General features: G+C 44.1%; 1 protein-coding gene across 5 annotated transcripts in view; it reads left to right on the top strand.

Moving 5' to 3' along the window:
- The first annotated feature begins 5,458 nt into the window (after positions 1-5,458).
- lmx1bb (LIM homeobox transcription factor 1, beta b) overlaps positions 5,459-25,506 on the top strand; it is a 51,992-nt gene continuing 31,944 nt past the window's right edge. Inside the window, exons 1-4 of one of the 5 annotated variants that reach the window (XM_061818074.1) lie at positions 5,460-5,677; positions 6,961-7,266; positions 7,456-7,560; positions 7,801-8,026. In XM_061818074.1, the coding sequence (XP_061674058.1) occupies positions 7,494-7,560; positions 7,801-8,026 (293 nt within the window). In that variant the 5' untranslated portion in view covers positions 5,460-5,677; positions 6,961-7,266; positions 7,456-7,493. Of the gene's footprint in view, positions 7,267-7,373; positions 7,561-7,800; positions 8,027-25,506 lie in introns of all 5 variants that reach the window. The other 4 variants (XM_061818073.1, XM_061818072.1, XM_061818076.1 and 1 more) reach the window with 4 other exon arrangements.

Below are 25,506 nucleotides of genomic sequence, written 5' to 3'. Positions count from 1 at the left end.
TGGGTTTCTTTTCCTTTCAAAAACGCGGAGGGAGGACAGGGTCAGTTCACGGGGCCGCGGGGCTGACCGGCTGGTAACTGGGTGCACGAACCCAGGAAGGGAAGACTCCAGAGACATTCCTAAACTTCGAACGTTAACCAAACACATCTCAGAGGTGCGGTCGCGTCACCGCTGTGTCGCGTGAAATTTGGCAGCGGCCACGGCGAGATAGGAATCCGAGATTTGCTTCTTCCTGCATGCTGTTTTCTTCTCATCGCTTTCGTGAATGATAACAATCTCAACACGATAAGTAGCATTTTGTGGGGAAAAAGTATTTGGGGAAAAAAAAATAACATTTCTGCACGATGGAAATGAATGCCTTGTTTGTAATTGTTTGATTTTGTGGCAAAATTGTTGGATTTTATCCGTAATATAGCGATATGTGTTTGTTGTGTTTTGTTATGATTCGGCGTTAGGGTTAGCAAGAACGTGCTACACACTGACCCAGTTCAAATATTCACCAATCCTGTGCACACAGTTTATTCTTCCAATGTCTCGTGAGACCACGTTCAGATACATACGGTATATAACTCCTTTTTACCGAGTAGGAGTAATTTCATAAACATACCTGTGCCTGTAAATCTTGTCTTTGTCCAGATTCTAGCGATGTGAGTTCTGCTTGGTGTTTGCCAGATCTTGACCTCAATAAGCTGGAGTTCAAAGCTCCAGTCTCCAGCCCGAGGCGCTCTGCCCTCATAACTTCACTTCGTCTTTGGTGTTTTTTCTTTTTGTTTCTGTGCCCCCCCCCCCCGACACACACACACACACACACTTTCTAAAGTCACTCCACTAGAGTGTGTTTCAAATCGATATGTTACATTTCAAATAGCCCGACGTGGAAGGCTCATCTCCACACAAGTCGCCGGTTGTTCTACTCGAAGCAGCCGGGCCGAGCCGAGCGTGGCAGCGCCGATCGCTTTGTGAGCTGAGCTCTCTGGGCTCGTGATGGTTTTAGTGCTCTCTGTCTAATGTTGTGGACAGATTAGAAATAGCCCGAGCCTGTGACAGACGCTGTCGAGATCTTCAGCACCAGATACAAGCAGCTGCCAAACATCTGGACCATTTCGACTTTCTTAAGACACACTCGTATGCAGCTCATTTGAGCCTTTGGGAATTTTCAGCATTCAAATGGTTACAAAAAGTACTCTAAAGTCGTGTTTTTCAAACATTAAATTGAGAATTTAATTTATTGCTATGCGTTTCAGATGAATTTTGCAACATGTTTTCTGAAGATGCAAATTTCATTGTTGGAAATAGCCTTATGCTGTTGCAATACACCAGAGGGATCTGTGAGCTGAAGTGCTAGGATGAGGTGGCCATTTTGCATTGACACAATAGCAGAAGTCTTCTTTTAAGACGAGAATGAAATGATTTTACTGTGGGCTTGTGTGTATTTATGCAGAGAGTTTGATGGGAAACATGAGAATTGTGCGACTGACACGATTTCTATGAAGCATTTTATGTCCTTACTGTTATGCATTTTTGTCTTTCACGTGACGCAAGGAGTTGAATTCATTAAGCGACCACAATTTGTTCTCTCAATCGAGATTCCATTTTCTATGAATGCCAACAATTTAAAAAAATCATCAATATCATTTTGAAAGTGGGACTTTAAGCGTGGCTGGTTTATTATGAGAGACAGCTTTGATATTACATTGATACCTCAACTTATGAATGTCTCTAGTAACAAAAAAAAAAAAAAAAAATTCAGGTTACAAAATGCTTACATGGGAAAATATTGCCTCTAGTTTCGCAGGCAATTCAGGATACGAAAGGTAAAAATAGGCACTGGATTTGCAGCCCCCAAATTCCACCCAACGTAAACATCCTGCATCTTGGTTTGTGTGGCCCAAAAGAGCTGCTCTCCCATTGGCTATCACTGTAGCATCTTCCTGGCATCCCATTGGCTAGGAGGGACGTCAATCTTTACCCATGATGCTTTTCGTTTCCCTTGGACACTTGACTGTCACCAAATCACTAGCACGATCACACGGTAGCACACATGGGTAAAGTACAACTTTTTTGTGAGTTCTTCATTTGTGTTTTTTGCAATTTTATCCATCTTTTTTCACCATGGGCCCAAAGAAACTCTAGTGGAATTAAGTTGTGAGCGTGCGGCCATTCGGCTGTCAAACGTTTGCCTCCTCGCCCATCCCCCATGATGTCTTTTGCTTGTCACTCTTGTCTTCGCAAAGTCTCCCGAATGCCAAAGGTAAATGAACATAACTTTTATTATTTTTTACATGATGTACTTTGAATGTTTATTTTTGCCGAGGAGCGGGAGGGGGTCAGGGCCTTGGAACAGATTAGGCTATTTACATGTAAAATGCGCTTCTACTTGTGAAAAAAAATTCACGTTAAGAAACAACTTTCGGAACGAATTAATTTCGCAAGTCGCGGTACAACATTACTGATATCAATAAACAATCTTTATCAAAAGTATCCCAATAGAATTTGTCACAAGGCACTTTCCACGCTGAGCAGTTCTAGAACTGCACTCGGCTCAAGTGACGAGAGCAACCGAGAGACGCTGAAGTTGAAACTCCCTCCAAAGTTAACCTTTGGGTCTGTGCGGGGCGGCCGAAAAGCCAAACAAACACGAACCGCCGAGAGCGCAATTTGCTCGTGCTGGTGATGGTTTTTTTTTTTTTTTCCATTGTTTTTCCAAAGTAGTTGCCCCTCGCTTTGCTCCAACGTGGCCCTTCCACTTAACACCTCTCGTGCCGTGAAATGATTTCAAATTCTAAGGCCACTCGTCAAAGTCGACGTACGCGTGGCTGGGGGTCACCGGGAGACATTTGGAGCCCGTGGGTCCATTTTCTCCCAAATGATCCGGCCTCACATCTTTCCTTAAATGTCCACGCGGAAGCTTGCTTGGCTATCGCTCGGACTCGTGTGTGTGTGTGTGTGTGGTGTGTGTGTGTGTGTGCGTGTGGTATTGTGGAAGTTTCATTCATCCATTTGGTGCCAATTGTATCTGTGCTGTGATGTTTAAACAACAAATATTGTTAAATAACTGTGTTCATTTATTAATTTCAAATTAATCAAAGGTTATCTATATTTTCTGCTTGTTTCAATTCACAGTATATGCTACAACTTAAGTAATTGAGCTTTTTGGTGCAACCAAACCCTTCAGGCGTTATGTACCTTTGCGCTCATTCATGCTTCCAAATAAGTTTTTTTTTTAATTTCTTTGTATCTTTATTTTCATATTTGATTTATATTTCACAAGTCTTGAGACCTAATTTGGGACCTTGAGTACGTAATATAATATATATATTTTTTTTCACTCTATCATGTCTCAATGTGTGTTGGTATCACAATTAAACTATTTAAATCCTTGAAATGTTATTATTGGACTGGTTCATTTTTTTTAATTTTTCAAACTTTTCTCTTTGGAGTTCACATTAAATTAATTTTATTTACTTTTTGTTTGTCCTTGTAATGTTTTGTCCTAAAAAGAAAAAAATGCATGTGCATTGTGGGGAAAAAAGAAACCAACTACATATGAAAATTAATAATCCATAATGCGGGTGTGACTTAGTTTTGGTCTTGCTTTTATTTTATGTGAAGTTCTAACAATAACGAGTGATCCAGTTTGTGATATTTGATGAATGTGTTGTATTGGGGGCTTTGAGCCAGCAGGCGGCGGTGTTGCAATTCGGACGCCAGACGTCGTTGGCTTTAAATAAGCTTGTGAAATACAAAAAGTATTGAAGGCAATCGCCGTCATCTGCTCACAAGCTCACACAGTCGAAATACTTTACCAAAATGTCTTTTTAAACCGTGAAAAAAATTGTATGTAATTTTATAAGAATAAAAAAAAACACCCTGACCTCCGTATCTCGTTTTTTTTTTTCGTTTATAAGAACAATTATTTTCACTAATATGTAGCAGAATGTCTTCTCCGATAAAATAATGACTGCAAGCAATATTTTTATTTTATTATTCATATTTTACTGCAATCTTTTGACCATAGACAAGACTTCCATCTGCTATAATTTGGTTGTGCGATTATTACCAAATCAAAAATACATGGATTTCGTCATATCTTAGAAACGTTTTTATTTTTTTAGCCTAACGATGACATTTTATTTTTTTTTCAAATCCATAATTGGCCGTCTGGTTTCATGTGTATGAGAGGGAAAAAGAACAAGATTTTAAAGTCCGTGTTTGTGAAAATGGGCTTGGAAATAGATTTGGCAGCTCGTCTTCCAGAATGTCACTGAATCGTGTTGGACTCCGAATGACTGCACGCGTCCAGCCGCCTTCTCGTCTGGCGGTTTATCAATGGATGCAAAATATAAGAATGGGGGGGGGGGCGCAGTTTTTTGTGATATCCTGTGAGAGGGAAGACAAAAACCTGCGAGAGGGGACAGCGACCTGCATTGTTTGTTTTTTTTTTTTTTTTGCCTTAGCGTGACTTCACAGTTTATGATTATTCTATCCTCCTGCAATGTGACTCGAGGGGAAGTGAAGACAGGTTCCGAGTGCCCTACTGGGCCCAGTTTGCCAGAACCCCTTTTGTGCTCATTTTTTTTCCCCCTTCTGGAGTTGAAATGGCTAAAATTGGACGTCATGTGAGTTGCGCGTCGAATCTTGATTCCAAAATCAGCGGATTCGTCACAAATTGCTGAGCTCCAACAGCGCACACTGGGCGGGAGTCATTTCATTATAAATTTAAAAAATACCTAATCCCCAGTGTACATTTAAAAATATTGTCCACTGCTTCCATTGTAATGTCCACATCTCGGACGAGAATAAAATGTGCTTCGAAAATGCTGACGGGCAATTTGTCAAAGAATTGAAGGATGTCTTCGAGTTTTAAGATTTTAAGTCTTTTCAAAACGTCAAGTTGAAACAAGCAAGCGTTTCTAAAAAATTGAAATGAAGCTTGCTCGAGAAGTTGCACAATGTCTGCTTTGCTCCTTTGTTGTTCACTTTCCGCCATTTCATTTTAGGCTTGGGCTTTGGGATTCCAAGCGAGGCGTTTTCCGAAAGATGATATAAATACAATATAAATGAGGTCCCTTACATTGTTGACTTTTACTTATTTTTTAATACATATATTTTCATCAACTGGTTCGTTTGACTTAAACGGCCTCGTCGAAAATTGGGTAAATGCATGCGTAAAATACGTCACTTCACACGTTGAAATGAAAATGTTCCGGTGAGACATTTTCAATTCCCATTGAGCAGATGTTACTCTTCAAACCGATGTCTTGTGTTAAACTATTACATGTGTTTAAACGTGGATTTGTTTGTTTCTCATCATCATATTTTTTTTAAACAATGCACAATAATAAACATGGTTTAGTAATGAGCCGCGTATGCGGAAGTGAAATTCTCCCTGACCGGCAGTGATGGCGACACGCTCGCTTTGGTGTTTTTTGTCTTACCTTCCGGCTGCTGCAACAAACTGCTGGCAGGACTTTTTGGTTGTTGTTGTTGTTGTTGGGTTCCCTTGCACACCTGCTGCTGCAACTTGTTGTTGCTTTGTTTTCCTCTTCTTCGTCTTCCCTTTTCCGCCTTGCGGAAGTGAGAGTGGCCTGGTCAAGCAGGCAGGCCTCATTAAAACACCGCCGCCCGGCTTCAGTCGCCCGATTGACTTATTGATCCGATGATGTCATTCACACAAGTAAGCTGCACTGATGCTGTGATGTTTTGTTCTACGTGCTTTTTTTTAAAGCGTATCGATCGAAATGAATCGGTAATGCTCAGCTCATGATTCTGTTAGCTGATCCATCTTCTAATAGAAGATTGGAATGCAGCCCCTCGTGACAACAGTGTCGGAAATACGAAACTGGTCTTGCACTGGACTGTCGGGTGTGCCCAATTTCGAGAAACCATCTGTGCCCTTCAATGAAATCATGGACGCGCGCACGTTCGGGTGAGGTGATTGCAAAATAGTCGTTTCAGATGCAATTCTGCTTGCGGGCGGCAGAGGGCGCGCCGAGCAATCTGCTGCCGTCTTTCCAACTGAGGGACTGCAGGTCGCATTCCGGATGCCCTTCCAAGGCCTCGGGAAACCGCACGCGCTGGCTGCACCAGCACGTGATCGCAGCTTGGGTTCGGTCAAACAATATTCAGCCGCCTAATATTATTATTAGTAATAGGAGTAGGAATAAGCAGCCTCCATTGTTGCAATCGATACTACGTCCGGATGTTGTCTTCTAAAATAGCACATAAAGCAACAAATACCATACGCAAAAATAATGTGAAATGATCTCTATAATAACAACATTCAGTCCCTCCATTTTTAATTCATCTTATGTGTATTTTTCTTCCGAAATCGATCCCATCCCGTTTTTATTGTTATTTTTATTAACTGAGACACTGACCTACATGTGCTTACATTGTCTTTCTGCATGTGCAAAATATTTTTTTTAATCTTATGTAAACATTTAATTCGTTCCCTGTCTCCACAGTGGTACTGTTTTTTAATTGCTCTAAACGACCTAATAAATTATGTAATAATAGCTCAAGATACTCTCCGGTCTTTTCTATAGTATGGACTGTTATTTAATATTCAGCAAAAAAATGTTCTGCTCTTTTTATTCTGATAATTTTTGTGATTATGTGTATGTTTTCTGTAATCAATCAACTTTGGTCGTGCAGCTTCCAAATGAAACAAAAGAGAAAATTAAAAAACGACAAGAAACCTATCCATGCTCAAACCCACACAGAAATTACACGTGGGAACTATTGTGATTTTATTAACAAATTTAACGTCGTTCAAGTTATTTTTACAGTACATTTTGCAAAGGGTCAAATTCTTGCCATTTAATGTTGACTGGTGTGTTGCGGGGATTTCTCGATGATGATGATAATGAGGAGGAGGAGGAGGAGGAGGAGGAAGATTTGGTGTAATATCGTTGTTGTTGTTGTTGTTGTTGTTTGTGACGATTGGGCCGCGTGCAGCCCGCGGCCGCGCTCTCCAATCGCGTCCCAAAGCTCGTGCGTGGGGAGTGAAAAAGTGCAGCCATGCATGCACTCGGGTGGGAGGTTCCACTCGCCTCAATCACGATGTGAGACTTGAGCAGCGACACGAGCACAAGCGAGCGAGCGAGCGAGCAAACCTCCCGCTTGACTTGCTGCCCGCCGGCCGGCCGGGACTCGAACCTTCCCATCTGCGTCTCCTGTCTTGTCCACGGACGGACTCTTCCGATTGGATCCGCTCGTCGCTCCGACGACACGCGAAGGCGCCCACGGCTCGGGTTTTCACAGGTGACAGCACTTTGTGGCGGTGGCATTTGTGTTTTTGTTCAATTCCTGCATGTGAAGCATCCACCTCGCACCACCGCCAAAGTTCCCGTTTTGCGGCCGCTCAACAGGTCGCAAGCGCGGCTCGGCTCGTTCCCGGCTCTGACTGCGGGTGTGCGCGTGCGTGTGCACGCGTCTTGGCTCTCGCAACAGGTCCGCTGTCACTGGAAGCACAATCCGCGACGCGCACCATGCTGGACGGCATCAAAATCGAAGAGCATCCCCTGCGATCGGGACCGGCGCTTGGCGTCATGCTCGGTGAGTCGGACGCCCCTAAAAAAATAAAAAAAAAAACGAATTAAAATATATGTATTTACATTTTTTAAATGCTATTTTTTACAACACTTAACGCAAGGCCAATACCCATGTATATTTTTTTGACGTCGCAAACGAAGTTCTAATTTGTGCCAATTGTTGAGTTGAACGGGGGCCTTTGTCTTTTTCTTGTTGAACTGAACTTGTTTTGGCGGCCGAGATTTTAAGGTATTTTTCCGGCAGCAGGGACGGAGTGCCAGCAGCTGCAACAGCAACAGCAGCAGCAGCAGTTGCAGCTGCAGGCCGTGTGCGAAGGCTGCCGCCGGGCCATCTCCGACCGCTTCCTCCTGAGGGTCAACGAATCGTCGTGGCACGAAGAGTGTTTGCAGTGCACCGTTTGTCAGCAGCCTCTCATCACCAGCTGCTACTTCAGAGAAAGGAAACTTTACTGCAAGCACGACTACCAACAGTAAGAAGAGCATTTTTTCCCCCCCTCTCTCTTGCACTTTTCCCCTTTACCGACGCCTCTGAACCCGTTTGGCCTGGCTTGGTGGCCCGTTGGCCTGATCGCAAGTCGGCCGACTCTGCCTGGAAGTATGCTAAATCGTGTTGGACATTTTAGTGCATCTGGCCTAAACATTATTTAAAAAAAAAAAACAACAACAAAAAAAACCACACACACACATTAAAAAAAACGACAATTCTCGGACTAAGAAATGATCTTATTCTAAAATTGGAGTGCAGTTCGGGCATTTTATTATTAGGTTTATTATTATTATTATTTCTATTATAGGGACATCATCATACACCGCAGCAGTTTCTGTTCATTATTCTCTCCCTTTCCAAATTGCAACGCTATTTCCAATGCATGAAACTATATGTTTTTATTGGTGTCTATGAAAACAAAAAAAAATAGTTTTCCCTTTATCTAAATCTGTTGTTCACGTTTCACATAGGTGATTGAAAATAGTTTATAGATTTTTAAAAATCACTTATTTGACCTTTATATATAAATGTGTGTTTACCGTGGCCTTTTTTTGACGAATGATATTTAATTTCATTTCTTCACCCATTGTAACATGCGGCGGATGAAAGGTGCTCGTGAGCCATCCGAATGTCGTGTGCAGATTAAGAATTGCGTCAACCTGCTGACACCTTTTTTTTTTTTCAAGTACAGGGAATTATTCGATTGGCAGTCTTGTGCATGTGCGCCACTCCTCACACGCAAACACCGTATGCATGGCTTAATCGTGTTTTCGAATTACTGTCGGACAAAAAAAAAAAAAAACGAAAACATTTGCTGTTTTGTAATTATATTAATAGCATGGGTTTTTATCAGTTCTGAAGGGAAACCAACTCTAAAATTAGATTAATTTTAGATAAGAATTCATCATTTTTACTTTAGTTGTGAATGATATATTTTATTATATTTGAAAGAAGTGTTGAGATTTACACGGAGATGATCGCACAAATATTGAGGCCGAGCAGCGATGTGGCAGTTGTTTTTGGCCTTGAGGTGCTGGGCGTTTGCGACTTTTCACGCTTTTTGGCAATTGGCGGCTCCCGAGCAACGAAGCATTTCCAGCCATCGCCGTGCGTGTGCAATTCACGCAGTTTTCTGACGCTGGAGGTGCAACATAACAATGGAGGTTTAAAAAAAAAAAAATCAGAGGAGTAACTATTGGTTACCAGAGTCATGGCGTTCAGGCCGAAAGTGATAGAGAGAGATTGAGGGGGGGGGGTGTGGAGAGGAAGAGAAAATCTTTCCTTTTTCGTTTTTCTTTCTTTTTTTTTTTTTTAACCTAGGCCCTATTTGTATTTTCACTCAAATGTTTCTAAAGAAATGAGGGTGTAGTGGCTCTTTCAAGAACTTAGATGATAGCCAGTGGCCCCCTTTGTCCTTTTTGGAGTTTGGAATGGCGTCAGCTTGCTTGCTCGTGTTGCTTATCAAGTCAGAGCTGAACCGAGGACTACGACGACACCAACAACCCGCTGGGCCCCATCCGGCTCCTGCACGGTGTGATTCAACACATCTTTTCATTCTTCTTGGACTTTCTGACGCTGCGAGCTAAGCGGAGGGTCCTTCTGTCCCACACTGTCATCGTCCCCTTTCCCCCTTTGTTCCACTTGCAGTGATGGGATATTTAAGGATGTAATTGGCACCTTTTTGACTTTTATGACATCCATTTAAGATGCATTTGTCAGCCCACAAACTGCTCGGGGCTGGGAAAAGAGCTCCTAGCGTTCGAGGTTCTCCTTCCTAATTGCATTCCTCCAGCAACTGATTCATGCTCGGTAATCAGCTCTCACCAGCGATAATAAATCAAGGAATTGGCACGCAGTCTTTTTTCACACCTTTGGTACAGCTTTAAGTGCAGACGAGGGAAAACAGTTGTGTACCGTGTTATTAAAACTCCCACCATCACAGTTCACCCTGTCCTGCTCCATATAGTGCAATTATATAGTCACAAGATTGGATTTTATTATCCTTTTATCCCATATTTAAAAGAAAAAAAAATCTAGAACACCAAACAGCTGACCTGTTTATTGTTGCCTTCTTGACCTAAATTGAGGGAATTTGGAATTTATGTGACTGTAAAATATGTCTCACAACTTTTATATTCGTCAAAACTGCCCGATATAAGTGTAAATGGAGCATTTTTAAATCAAAGGTCTTTTAAAAATAATAAAATGCAAGATAGGTTTTGGGGTGAATGTCCCATGTTCAGATCTTTTGGGCTGGTTGTTAGTCGCAGGCGTCGAGAGCAACAAGCTGGGACGAGACGCAGAGGTCGAGTGGAATTACACCACCCCGAGAGAGTTTGTGCTTGCACCGTGACGTTCGCAGGTCAATCGCGCGTCATTAGAAAGAAGGACAGCTTTTCCCTCCAGGGACGTTTCCTTTAAGCAAGCATCCACGCGGCGAGGCCTTCGGTGGAGCCAGGTGTCGGGCACCACCCATGGGCTAGACGGCCTTGTCAGAGAGGGCTGCAGTCATGAATAGCAAACTCAAAATAGAACCGTCACCAGATTACACTAAATAACATACAGGCAGCATATGTTGATGCCATGAAATGCGCAATTATGTTTTTTTTTTTTTTTTTTTTTAACTGTCAGAGGTTTTCTATACTCTCTTGATGGCTCAAACTGTCGAACTCAATGGCTCAGAAGTCGCAATAACAACAACAAGAACATTTGCAACTCGGCCTGAATGCACGCACACGGTGAGCAGAATTTCAAATCAGGTCACGGTAGTATGAGCAGGAGATCAAAACAGCGGTGATGAAGCCGTAGAGGGGGTCCGAACCCCCCCCCCCCCATGCGCGCTGGACGATCCCCAAGTGTGCTGAGAGCTGCCTTTTTAGAACTGTTTGGAGTACCCTCCTGCGAACTTGTTGGTTTTTAATTAGCTGAGCTTGGGACGCTGCGGCAGTGTGCAGGATAGATGCTGACGGCCGGCTTTGTGTTATCTGGACCAATGTGCGTGTGTGTGAATGTGTTTACTCCAGTCCAACACACTCCCGTGCGGCCTGTGTATGCTGTTGCCCATAGAACAAAAGCAAAAGATGGAAAGAAAAAAAAAATCACTGAATGGACTTTGTGTTGTCAACCCAGCGGGCTAGTTTTATACTTAATTAAAGACTCTCTTATGTTCTGCTACAAAAACAACCTTTCATTTTTCTAAGATGATCTTTGTTTGTTCCTTTGAGGAAGACCTTTCTTGCCAGATTTTTTTTTTTTTTTAATTGACCCAAAAAGGGATAAAAATGAGTCTTCAGCCACGGCTCTTGGGTAAATAAAAAATGAGAGCACTCTAATGTTAGAATCGCTAAGCTGCATAATATTGCTTCAGCTTGTCGGGATTCTCAGTGCTCGGCGAGCAGCTAGAGCTCCATCTGACCCCGTTCCTCTGTAAGGAAGTATTGGGTTCTATGTCAACATGGCCCGGTCTGGCCAAGCGGCACACTCGGATGCATCTTCTGTCGTCTCGCTAGAACTTTTCCTCTCATTGGTGTTATTATTATTATTTGTATTATTATTGTTGTTGCTTTTACGAATTGAAGCCAGTTTTCCCCGGGTAGGATTGATGTGCAATGCTACATCTTCAAAAATTGTTGTTCTCTCATGCTGCTTTGAGGGAAAAAATTTTTTTTTGCATATCCTCATTTTAGTTAATTCATTATTTACAGTGTATAAAGAGTGTTAAAAAAGGTGAGCTATAAAGACGGAGTGAAAGCAATGATTCTATTACCGATTTTCTGAAGATTGACTTTTGCATTTGTAATGTTTTTCAGTGATGAACCGTACGTGGCTGTAGATGTGTTTGTGTGTGGGTGTGTTAGGTATTTATGTGTGTGTGTGTGTGTGTGTGTGTGTGTGTGTGTGTGTGTGCTTGCTGTTAGGAGACAAAGCAGTTTGCGGGATGCTTTGTGAAGTCACCGGGGCTCAGGCGTGGTAATCGCCATCACCGCTTTAGAGGCCAGACTGGTGGCGAAGGATGTGGAAAGGAGGGCCGCGTGTGTGTGTGTGTGTGTGTGTGCCGTGGGTCGGTGGGTGCAGTAATGCAGGGGAGGAGAAGGATCTGCAGAGGGATCTTCCCGGCGTGCTCACATTACGCTGCACGATGGCGGAGGAGGGGCGCGAAGGAACTCCGGCGTGCGATTCGTCGGTAGCCGCAATTTAACCTCGTCTCCCGTTAGGCAGCCGGTGGGACGGAGTCAGTCAATCGGGGTAGCTAATCAGAGAGAGAGAAAGAGAGAAAGTCCTGAGCCTGGCAACAGAGTCATTTTCATTACTGGCTCCATGTCCTCGGGCCTTCAGGTTTATTTTCACAGCATGACAGCTCTTCATAACAAAAGGGAAAGCAACCACAAACCATTAAAGCAGTTTACAAATTAGATTTGGTCTAAATGTGTCAAATGCTCCTTCTGCATCACTCTGAGCAAATGTTTTCAACTGTAATTTAGCATATTGCAAGTTCAGAACCGGAGAATGAAGACATTATCATGGGACTACACTGAAATTTTTCACGTGTAATATTGTCATGGGCGTGCTGGTGCACATTTTTGCCACATTTGGGATAACATTTCACATCCGTTTGTCCCGTTTTGCTCATGTGCGAAGCATATTTGTTTGGAAACAGGCCCCACTCGTTTCTTCAGGCAGCCCGGCGGAACGTGCCCGAGAAACGGAGGAGCTCGGCCTCCGCTGCCGGCTGGCAGCGCTCGGCCGGCCCCGGCCGAGCGCACATGTGATCCCGCTCTGGAATGTTTTCCCAACACGTAGGCTTTTCACAGATACACACGAGAGGACTGGCATCACAGTGGCAAGTGCTGCATTCAGACCGTTGTGTGCTCAAGGCTTACTCTCGCACTCATGTCACACATTCTATCGCCACACGGCAACGGGCAGAGCGGCGCATTTGCCAACGTGCACCCCATATTTGGTGAGGGCGCGGGCAAATGTGCACGCGCAGTTGCTCTCTTTGTCTGGGATCCGAGCTCCTTCCGGCGGCCCGGCGTTCACCCCAATTTTTAGCTGGCTGCACGTCGTTCTCAATTTCGGCAGTCTAGATATTTGTACACATATGACAAAACACATTTCTTTGTCTTTCTTCCCTTACAACTTTTAATCTTCATCAAATGAGATTAGCGGTATTGCAGCTCCAAAGTGACTGACAGAGATTTGGACTTTCATCATTAAGTGTGACACTAAGCTGGTCGGAGCTTTGTCTTGAGTCGAGGCTCTGACGGAAACGGGGGCTCCTAATCCTTTTATTTGTGTCAGCCCCAGAAAGAGGGAAGAATGGGGCCAGGCCGCGGCCCCGAGTCCCCCCCGAGACCTGGCCCCCGCAGCCAAGTGAGCATGAGACGCATCTTATGTGGTCTCTTCGCCCGAGTGGACGTGAGCGCGCCAGCATAAGCGCAGAGTGATGATGAAATATCGACAGATGGGTGTTTGCACCCACACGTGCGCTGAGATCATTTCCGCGTGTGTACCTGCACACGTCGGAGGATAGGCTCACCTCTGACTTGCAAAAGCGTGCGATTCCGTTAAGGAGTAGATGAGCAAAGTTTGCTGCTTCGCTGGTCAAGGTCCAACGCCGGCTTTTGTCTTCAGCTCACATCGGGTTGTGGGGCATCAGCTTCTTTGTGTGTGCACTCTTGTGGTAATCCGTCTCCCGCGGGAGTCCCCCTGGGGCACTTTATTTACTCATTCAACTGTTTGGAAGTCTGTTAGACTGCAGATCAGATGCAGTGAGACCAATGTGATTACTTTAACCGGCACCGCAGATTGCCGGCCTGCGCCTCCTATCTCGAGAAGAGCTCCGCAGGTCCGAGGAACGCTTCACGCCTGCTCATCTTTCGACATTCTGGGATTTAATGTATGTATTTTTTTTACAAGTCTTCCAGTTTGGTTAGATTTTTTTTTTTCTTTGAACGAGGAGCTCCCAGAAACACACATTCTTAAAGTTTGCATTTGTTTGCGAACCTTTCTTAGTCGATCATCGTGGGGCATCAGCTGGGCCTGGTGTCACAGTGTAAAAACTAACATCTATGTTTTCTTGCCAACACCGAGATGGATTTGGTTATCCATCCATCAACATAAACCCGGAGCATGTATGTGGGGCTAAACCCCATGTTAAACCACCTCAGGCTGTCAGACTCACTGAATTTACTCTCTGTCTGTCCGCCTGGTGCGGCTGGGGAATATGGCTGCAATCTGCTGCCAGGACGGCATCTACAGTGACAGCTCTCAAAATACACGAGTTCACACCAGCCCACTGACTGTTGATTGCTGCCTTGGCAAGCGAAGTAACCCTGTAAGAAAAGAGCGCAGATTGGGTTTCTTTGAGTCTGACTCACTTCGCTCCTGTGACCAGCCCCCCCACAGCCCGCCAGCATGATTTGCGCATAAGGTCCCGTGACCCATGGAAGCTTCAAAAAGCAGCCAGGGGAAACATTTGGATGATCCCGATGGGGGAGTGAAGAAGTGGGAGGGAGGCTGAGATGATGTCCGGACTTGCTAGGAGCTGATGTGAGGTGAGGCAGATGTGACGAGTCTGCATTAAAGCCCCTGCGAAGAGCGTGTTGGGAGTAGGGCGTCGAGAAGAAGAGCGGGTGCCTCATCCGGACAACCAGACCCGAAAGACTCACGTTATCCGTTACAGGCAGGAGAAATGAAAAGAGGAATGTACCAATGATACCGATCTTCTGTGCCCCGCTCCCCTGCTGTACACCTCGAGTCCATCCTACTGCTCCGTTACCTTTTTTCTTCTGCTGGCAGCGTATTACGGTTTCTCTGAAAGCTGATTCAAATGCGTCTTCTCCGGAAATTCCACGACTCCTGCAAACTGATCTTCTGTCTCTGAAAGGCTGACGGATAAAGGGATAAAACTTGAAGCGTATCCATAGCGTTTTTTTGACCACATGCAATCTTATACTGCTCTTTTTGGGAATTGTACTATGAGATCAGAGCTGGTTTATACAGTATATACTATTGTTATACAAATGTACATTTTCTCATAAGGCTTGCCCAATTCATAATTTATTTTCTAGTTGGCGTTGAGGATGTTCGGGCTGAATTCAGTTTCTTTCCACAAAGCCGAAAGCATTGAATTGTTTCAAGTAAGATGAACAATTAGTACAAAGGAGTTCGCCGCAAACCTGGAGTATTTCATTGCTTAGTATTTTGTCTATTCAGTTTTAGTCATGTAATTCTGTTTATAAGTGTACAAAATAGTTGTACAAATCTGCCCGCATGGAACCTCCTCAATAGCTCAGCCGAAAGAGTTGCAGTTGGCTCAAGGTTGAAGAAAAGCCCAGCACAACAATTTCAAAAAGGAACAAAATACGGCGTCACAAGGAGCCCCTGATCAGTCTTTGGCCCCAATACATGCCGCTGCCTCCTCCTGAGAGGAGGTGGGTTGAGAAAGCACACTGCCGCCCCCCTCAAGTTTCTGTCTGTCTGCCTCACGTTTAGCCCTGCAGGTCGAAATGCACGGGGGTTGCGGGATCCCGGCTTGGGCCGGAGCTGTGCCCTGAAACCAGAGCTCCGAAGTTGTGTTCTGATCGCAGCTGGAGAGACATCGCTGGCTCTGAGTGGAGCCCTCTCACAGCATGCAGCAGAGGTCACCGGTGGCCTCTCAACCTCCATTTCGCCGTAGTGCTCCTGCGCTGCACACACTTAGACGACGTTATTTATTGACTCGCAGTCACTTCTAAGGATCTGCTTCGCAACAAATACCAGAGGGCTGAAGTTTTGATGAGGTCGTGTTTATCGACTCATCTGGCCTGAGAGCTTCAGCGACCCCAAACTTTCCCCCCTTTTTTTTTTTTTTTTTTAGCTGAATGTTTTGCATGAATTTTAATGTCAGTAATGACATACTGCCAGCGAGACTACAGTGAGGGCAGCATCTGTTATGACTGTGTTCAACCGTTCCCCCCGCAAATTTGAGTCTGTTAAATAGCCATGAAATATGGTTCTAGGAAAAATGCCACTTAAAGAGTCTTTGCCCTGAATGTGTCCATGCAGTTTCTGAATAGCGTGTTTATCTCTGCATTTGATCGTGTGTTTTGCATTCCTGCGTGAAATGGCTCGTGTGTGTGTGTGTAACCGAGCGACTGCGTGAGGAGCGCTGCCGCTTGCGTGTTTGCAAAGTGCGTCTGTCACTTGGCCAAGGGTTGGACACGCTGTTGGCAGGCGACATCATCTGTGGATTCTCCTCCTGGTCATGTTGTTTCGGAGGCGTAAGCTTTGCGTGCCACCAAACCGCCATCCTGTAGCCCCCCCGTCCCCCTCCACCAAACCGCCATCCAGTAGCCCCCCCACCCCCACCCCAGTACGCCCACATCCCCGCAACCCTCTCTATCATCAGCCAAACGGCCCTCTCCCTGCTCTCCGTGGTCTCCTTTCCTGGGCCCCAGTTCCTGGGCTGTGGCCTGTGGATGAGTGCTATATCCTGGCTGTCAGCACCAGGGTTACTGGTTTACTGGACCCAAGTGGAAGTGCAGTATCAGGCTCTGTCTTTCACCTCCCCATTCCACTTCCTCAGCAGCCCTCGCAGGCGGCTGCAGTCAGCGCTACAAACATTCAGTCCTGCAGGGATACAGAGCTGACACGGAGTCGAATCTCAAGATTGACACGGCGAGCCCCGACCGCCCTCAAAGTGTAGCCATGCCAATGAAAAGTGTTTTTTTTTGTTTTTTTTCTTTTCTGTGCACGGGTGTTGTGTTTTTAAACAGACTTCAAGCCTTTGACAGACTGTTTACGATTTCACCACATATTTCAATCTGGCTTTCCAAACAGCGGCCGTTTACAACTCCTTACATCTCTTCCGTGCCCATTCATCAGACCGATTCACATTTGCAACATGCCATTTGACGTTTCTCATTAATCTTAGACAATGCAGTGTTTAATTTTAGCCGACACTTGGTGCCATACCTTTACTGCGATACACACAGGTACATTCTGACTCGCGCACATCTGCACTCCACATGGCTGCAGGAGGGACTTCACATGTCAGAGGATTTGCAACTATAATCAGATTAATTGCTCCATCTTACGCTGGAAACATCACAGGTGTGCAACCTCGTCGCATTCAGTTCCATGCTGCATACACGAACCAGAAGCAGCGGTCAGGTCAAAAGTGTCGCTGCTCGGTACATCGAACGATGCAGGAGCCTCTATTGAAAACATCTTGGAGAAACGACGGAATGTGAATTTCATTCCACCACAATAGACTCATTTCAGTTCTAGGTGGTGTGGACGAATTTGTTCGGGCGACATAAATTAAGAGCAAAAATTAGTGCTGCTGCCATATAAATGTTCTTCCAGATGCTTGCAGGTTTAAGTGCTCCAGAACTTTTCCCACTACTACAGCGTGTTGAAAAAGTATTGCCCCCCCCCTTCTCAAATTCTTACATTTTGCATACTTTCCCCACTTTTAAGGAATAACTATCAGACTAATATAACCCAAGAGAACTTACAATGCAGTTGTTTAAATGGTGATTTCATTTATTGAGGGAAAAAATGTATTCAAAGTTATCTGGCCCTCTGTGGAAAAAGTCACGGTCCTCCATAAACCTGAATAATGGTTGGGCCATCCTGACGAGTGAAATCAAGTGTTTTCTAGAACTAGCAACGAGTCTATCTTTTCTGAGCAGAATTCTTTGAATTCAGCAAAAATGGAGGGTTTTCGAGTCATCTTAACCCATTCATGGGCACGGTAGCAATTTTTTTCCCTTATTGAGATAAAAGTGTCCTAACTGGACACAATCAAGGAAATAACACTTCTTTTTAATGTAACGCATAAAAGGGCAAAAAAGATGTAGCCTCTCCCGGGCAGCATCCTAAAACTAGGACGGGTATGTTATCAGCTCTGTGAAGTGGTACATAGTAGAGATATGTTTATTAATTAATTCTTATTCTATAACAACTCTTACGCATTAATAATACTGATGGATTAGCATTTTGAAGACAAACTCGGTTGCGTACTGACCTTTCTCCCTTTCTTGTCTTGGAAAACGCTCCATGTGTACTTGAGGCAGCCATGTTGGGTCAGGAAGGAAAGGGAAATAACTTTGTGCTAACTTTGACCGATGAATTATCCTCGATTATGGTTTCAGATTAAAATACTTCAATATTTTGACATACTGAAGGATATAATGCGTGAAAATCAGGATGTCCCAAAAATGGGACGCTGCCCACGAATGAACATAAAGTGGGGAAACTATCCAAAAATATAACAATTAGAGAAGGGGGCCAGTACTTTTTTAAGGAACTGTACAACTATTAGCGGCATTGCGTCATTTTACGTCATTTTATGGAAAGGTTTTCCTTTTGACTACAACGTTACATATGCACTATACTATAAAGAAGTCAATCATGTCTTCTACATTTCCAATGGTGGTCTTTTCTTCACTACTGAGACATAGTAATAAATAAATTCATGTTCAGAAATATAGGAAACACACACTAACCCCTAACCTTTGAACCCTAACCCCAACTCGGCTAACCCTCACTCGCGTTAATGGTTGTTTGAATTTTCCCAAGTGCCCTTTAGTGGAACTGAATTAAATTTCAGTGGGATGTGGTTTACCATTCAGACGGTCTTAGGTAAGCTCCACATCCCGACCAGACCAAACAGAACTTCACACGCTTTCATGATTGTCCAAAAAGTTCTTTCCGCCTGCACTACCTTATGTGGTAAAGCCAACACTGCTGGCACGTAAGACGAGCAAAGTGAGCCGTAAAAACATATTCGCAGATTCTGCTTTTATACCCAGCTCTGCTTTTTTCACACATTCTGGCGCTAATAAGCTTTGACACACCCTAAACAACCAACCTCACAAAAAAAGCGTGTGGAGCGGGCCACGGCGGTTTGGTGTCCAGGGGGAAGCCTGCGGCTCTGGAGCCAGAGAAGGAGTCATGGCCCGCTGTCCCACAGAGATGACAGGAAGATAAGAAAGAGAGCTGCCCTCTCCACACAAAAACATCCCACCAGGAACAAACCCATCCTGCGGGTGAGCTGGAGGAGCTGGGCTTCTGGACTCGTGTTGAAATCCTTCCTCTCTGCACAAAAAAAACCCCCCAAAAAAAAAACCATACAAAGCTTGATCGACGTGGTGATACTTTGACTGAAGCTGAGTTCGCGACTCAGTAACCACCAGAATCTGCTGCGTGATACCTCGTGGCATCACAAATATCCATATCGAGTTTGTACTTAAACAGCATGCGTGCGTCTATGTATCGCGACCTTGACTTTGCGGCGTGGCCTCCTTTAACAGGCACGGCAATAAAAAGCGCAAAAAACTTAACTACAATTGACAGAATCTTGGCTGACACAATGGCAGCAGTTGGAACTTTGGAAAGTGCTTACACTTTGCAGTATTCGAGAGGGCGAAGTGAAAAGGTAGCTGTTTCTTCGAGACCGTGTGTAACGAGAGAACCATGCGGAAAGCCAAACAGCGAGCGCTCTCTGGAAGCGGCGCTCCGACGCAGGCTTCGGCGGCATTAAAAGAGATTTACATCGCCGGCTCTAAAACGGTTTTCTTTTGCTCAACGGTTCCTCCTTTACAGATATTTCAAGGAAGTAATAAACTGCGCTGACAAGTGTTGGAGCGGCTTTGAACCATCCCTCACAGCTCCATCACTTCAGTGTCGCCGCTATGCATCGTTACTTTTATAGAATTTTGCCAGATTCTCCTTGTTAATGGCCTTTGACCTCACCTCCGTACTAGGATCGCTGTTTTTTTTCATATTAAAGTAATGTCGCATAATGCTCGCCGATCATCTTAATCAGACTGTAAGCGATGTTTTGTAGCGAGCTTTAAGCCGGCAAGCTGTTTTCCCCAACGGTGCAGTTCTTTTTGAAGCCGTCTGCAAAGTCCAGAATGAGGCCCTGCACAGTGTACCATGTCATTCTCCCACTGTGCTGACCAACATGCCCATAACATTTAATGGTGTTTTGGCTTATGCGCATGGAAACTCTTACTTTGCCCAGCAATGTTACATTCCCTTCTTTCTAGGAGCTCCATTTTTGGGGAAAAAAAAAAAATTGCTATAACCACCCATTTGTCTTTGAAGTGCAAAGTCATAAGTTAGAGCTAGGCAAAAGAAAACGGACCAGCATGGTCATTAGAGTGAGATGCTTCTTGTTAAAATTGAATTTTGTTAAAAAAATATGGAAGTTGTATAAATTCAAATGTGCTTCCTGGAAACTGCAATGACAAAGCTAATTAAGAATCTTCCGGAGATTAGATTTGGGATGAAGGTTGGCGGCGTACCGAGGAGGATAAAAGGAAGAAACAAAAGTAAACAGATTGTGAGTAGTTACTCTGATTTAGTTTGCTTTTGCTCACCCTTTGTTTTCATTGACTTGAAAATATTCCCCCCGCCCATTTGTGGGGTATAATTTCCTCAACAGTTTCTGTCAATTAGAGCAGTATTGGTATTCATGGGAGAAGCTAAAAGTTGCAAAATATAGATTCCCACCAACACCCTCATACCGCCATTGAATGTCAACGATCTGTGTTATTTATTGAAGGAAAAATGACAAAATAACGAGGGTGGCACGGTGGGAGCAGCTGGTACAGCGTTGGCTTCACAGTTCTGAGGTCCCGGGTTCAATCTCGGACACACCTGTGTGGAGTTTGCATCTTCTCCCCGTGCCTTTGTGGGTTTCCTCCGGGCGCTCCGGTTTCCTTTCACATCCTAAAACCATGCACCATTAATTGGACACTCTAAATTGCCCCTAGGTGTAATTATGAGCGCGGCTGTTTGTCTCCATGTGCCCTACGATTGGCTGGCAACCAGTTCAGGGTGTACAATGCCTCCTACCCATTGACAGCTGGGATAGGCTTCGGCATTCCCCGCAACCCTCGTGAGGATAAGCGGCGAAGAAAATGGCTGGATGGATGACAAAATAATGCAAAACTGGAGTAAAAAAATCATGTGTTTTTTCAAAGAAATTCAGTGGGTTCCTCCTCAGTTTATATTTTTTGTTACTCTACAAATAGACGCTGCGGAGAAGGTAAAAATGTGTTACGGCTCAAAATTTTTTCGAGATGTTGTACTAGCAAACAAACGCGCAGTAAATATTTCGAAGCTTTCAGAATCGAGCAGCGCAGTGCACGTAATGCGTTTCACGCTGCGAGCCTGTGGTCCTCTTTGTCTTTGTCAGTAACTGGCAAGTTTATCCGCTGCTGAACTTTAGCGCACATGGCCCTGCCATCGAGCGTTTCCGTGATTAAAACGTCTGGAGAAGTTTCGTGTTTATGGTGAGCACACATACGGTGAACACGATCAAAGCTGTGTGGAGAGGATGTAAAGCAAATAGAACAGCAATCATAAACAAAATATTCAGTTAGTCAGACGCAGATGTATGACATGTAGAAACAAGGATCGGGGGGGAAGCAGGCATCTTCCCTGCTGTTCTTAACTTTCTTGGAAAAAACAGTCCACAAGACGCAAAACAGGTCAGATGGGTTAAAAGAAAAATACGAAAAATACCTTTTATGTGCTTTTCTCTGCCATATTAAAGTGGGCGAAATCTGATTTTGCCACAGCAAACCGGTGGGTCTCTAGGCCCCGCTGGTCACCGGGCGACTGTCCTTGTCAGTCACAAATAAATAACAGTTGGCCACTCGCGCCTGCGCACACGGCGATTGATATTAGCATTAACAACTTGTCACAACGGAAAAACTGTGAACACCGGTGCTCTTTTTGGGAAGCAACATTTTTAAGTTGTTAAGGTCTGTGTTCTCTTTGCGAACAAATCGAATGAACATTAGTTCCAGATTTTATTTTTGTATTTTTCTGCAGTGGTCACCAGGCTTTGCACTATCAGAATTTCTGGGGCCAATAAGCCAGTTTAAAAAAAAACATCACTGATCCAATCACAAGATGGAGCAATGAGCCTTTTTTAAATGACCTGTTAATTTACTGTATATAGTTGTGTATCTAATTGTTCAAAAACTATGTATGTTTACAATAAATTACATATCTTTGTTCATCTATTTATACTAGTGAGGCATAGCGATAGACAGAACAATTAACATTTGATGGGAGTAAGTACATATAGCAATTAATGTACCGTATTTTCCACACTATAATGCCCACCTAAAAGCCTTTAATTTTCTCAAAAGCCAATGGTGCGCCTTATATATGGATCAATATTGAGCCATTAGTGAAGCTCCATCTACTGGATGCATAACGTAACCCCAGCCTCTACTGTACAGTTTATTCTATGCGCCTTATAATGCGGTGCGCCCTATATGTGAAAAAAGTTTTAAAATGGGCCATTCATTGAATGTGCGCCTTATAGTGCGGAAAATATGGTATCTACTTTTTGTGGCATTTTTGTTTGGTGTGGCGTGATATTTTTCAATTGTGAAGTAAGTTCCTTGGCTCCATAAAGGTTGAAATTCGCTGCTCTGATCAGACCATGTGTTCAATACAATGGCAGCATGTTTACACACAAACACGAGCGCTAGCACTGGCTTGCTCGGCTATGTGACCTATTGTTGCCTGGTTGCAGGTCGTATCGTATTAAAAGTATGTGAATATATCACAAGAAAGTTTTACACGAACGTCCTCTCCTGTCCTGAGCACCCACCACCACAACCACCTTCTGATAATACAGTCGGTGCGATCCACTCTTGTTGTCATCCCCACGGTAACGAGTGTATCCGGTCGCATTTGAGTTGACAAGTTAAAAGCCCCCTGATCATAAAAAACGGGATGCGGTGGTTTCGGCATCCAAGATTTTATTGCTGCAGTCTGACGAAGTCCAACAGTGAGACCAAATGTAGTCTGAAACACGCAATGCGTGTTAGCTTTCAGCTGCCTTGTCTCTCCCATTGTGCCGTTTTTTTAAAATAACTTTATTGGTCGTCATATATTTACATTACTACGTCAAAGAAACAGAAAAATACAATACAAATATTACTAGACAAAAATAAACCAGGTTTTGTTTTCAGACACGTGATAAATATCTGTCTCAAGCAAATTATGACATCAAAACTGATTGTTCGATCAACAAAAAAAAAAATGGCAATCATCGTCCGATCTGATCGAGGCTTACGGCCACGGTACCCTGAGAACGCCCGATCTCGTCAGATCTCAGAAACTAAGCGGTTTTGGCCCTGGTTAATACTTGGATGGGAGACCGCCTGGGAATACCAGACGCTGCAAGCTTCTCTCCCCGGCAAAATGCAAAGCGGTTGTGTCAGGAAGGACATCCCGCGTAAAATTGAACCAAACAAATATGCGTTCATCTAAGATGACACGCTGTGGCGACCCCTAACGGGACAAGCCGAAAGGCAAAGAAGAAGATCGTTCGATCCAAATCGCCGTAAAGTCTTGTGGTCATGCGTTATGCGCCAGTGGCATCTTCCAGTGCGCAACCGCCCGGGTCTGCGATTCCCATCATGCTCAGCCATTTGCTCGCGGCTACAGCTTTAAGTGGGAGTAATCGCTGGTGAGATAAGTATGGAGATAAGCTGTTTCTTTCCCGCAAGATATATGAGGTGACTGGACAGTGTGACAGATGCACCTGACCTGGAACTGAACAGTGTGAAGGTACAAGTGCAGCACAGCAATCTCCTTTTTCACCGGTCAGTTGTTTGCTGCAAGTCGGAGCGTCTCGGATCGTGGCGGAAATATAAGCAGACGCAAGAAGTTCAACCTTGAACTCAAAAAAGGAAAAACAATCCTACATCTGTCGAAGTACATTGTAAAGTCCCCCCCGCCCCCCTTAAGGTGTGTGGGAGACGCATTCCTTCAGCTCGCAATCACGAAGCTGGAGGGCCTATCCCCGCCTTTGTTCTTTGGCGTCCCTCCCCTCGTTGCCTTCTTCACACCAGGTGAACTTTCAGCTCCTCGCCGCTTTTATTTATGACGCCTTCCCTCACGTGTAAAGATAATGAAGTTGACGTTTTACAGGCGCTCACTGGTATTGCACCTTGGAAAGAATTCCGCCTCGAACCCCCAAACAAATTTGATGACACTTCACTTTCCGTTTGCCTCGTGGATGAGAGCCAAGAAGCATTATTATTATGACGGGACACTTAATCATATTTGCTGAATTCCCTTGTAGTTAACGTTATAAATGCCACAAGCGCTCATTGTAATACTTGCCACCTGGTTTAAAAACAGTCACAAAATAGATTTCTGAAATACTTTATTATACAGTACATATTATTAGACTGAATGCTGTATTATCGGATTATTTATATAGTGATCTATCTATCTATCTATCTATCTATCTATCTATCTATCTATCTATCTATCTATCTATCTATCTATCTATCTATCTATCTATCTATCTATCTATCTATCTATCTATCTATCTATCTATCTATCTATCTATCTATCTATCTATAATTTTTTGGGGATCATATTCACTCACATAGCTAGCTAATGTCCAATAAAGTCAGGTCAGCCATTGTTATGATTGATCGGCTCACTTTTGGTTTGACCAACTGCATCGGATTTAAAGGTAGCTGGTCAGCTTGTCAGTCAGTGTATATATATATATATATATATATATATATATATATATATATATATATTTTTTTTTTTTTTTTAATAATTTCATTTTTGCTGTGGGGATCTCTGGAGACCACGGCAACATTTAGCAGTCTGCAGCACAGGACCCCGGGGCTCGTCTAAGCCGTGCCTGTATCCGAGCTGCCATTATTAGCTCTGCTCTCGGGAGCCCCGGCGCTCATCTCTCCCCGGAGAGGAAGGCTGAGAAATGAAACGCGGCGGCTGGGCGCGGCAGCAGCGGGCCAACAGCCCGACGTGGAACAGTAATTACTCCATTGATATTCCTTGTGCAATAACACTGTCATCTCTCATTTGCATAAAGTCACTCGCCCGGCTACAACTGATGAATGCATTAGATCTTGTCCAAAGGGTAGAAAAAGACGGTGGCATGTGGCATAGGTTTTTTTTTTTTCCCCCCTTTGATGGGAGGGCTTAACCTCCTTTTAGGTGCGACATTTGTTTCAAACACGGAGTCAAATCTTCAAGTTAGCAACGAGGAAGAAAGACGTGGAACCCAGGCCTGCAAGCGCTCTGTATAAACAGGCTCAGGATGGAAACGAGAGCTAGCAACAACTGCAATTTGGATCGGGTCCAACCTAAGGCCTTTCCTAGAGAGCAGTTTCATAAACAAAACACTTGATTTTATGACAAATTCATTATTCATCAAGTTCTATGATGACAAATGCAGCATGAACAATGCAGCTTTATCGCTTTATCGTATTTGTCCCTCCTCTCCACAATAAATTCCACGGGATTTTGTTTTTAGCTTTTGTGTAAACCTGCTGACCCGCAAACAAAAATAACGTAGCGTTGGCCTACCATATTTTCAACGACGTATTTCCGTCCGCAGATGTGACATCTTACGGTGTGTGTGTGTGTGTGTGTGTGTGTGTGTGT

The sequence above is a fragment of the Syngnathoides biaculeatus genome, chromosome 4, assembly GCF_019802595.1.
Source record: "Syngnathoides biaculeatus isolate LvHL_M chromosome 4, ASM1980259v1, whole genome shotgun sequence".
NCBI classification, from domain to species: Eukaryota; Metazoa; Chordata; class Actinopteri; order Syngnathiformes; family Syngnathidae; genus Syngnathoides; species Syngnathoides biaculeatus.
The sequence above is the reverse complement of the archived record's forward strand: the minus strand, read 5'-3'. Positions and strand labels throughout refer to the sequence as shown.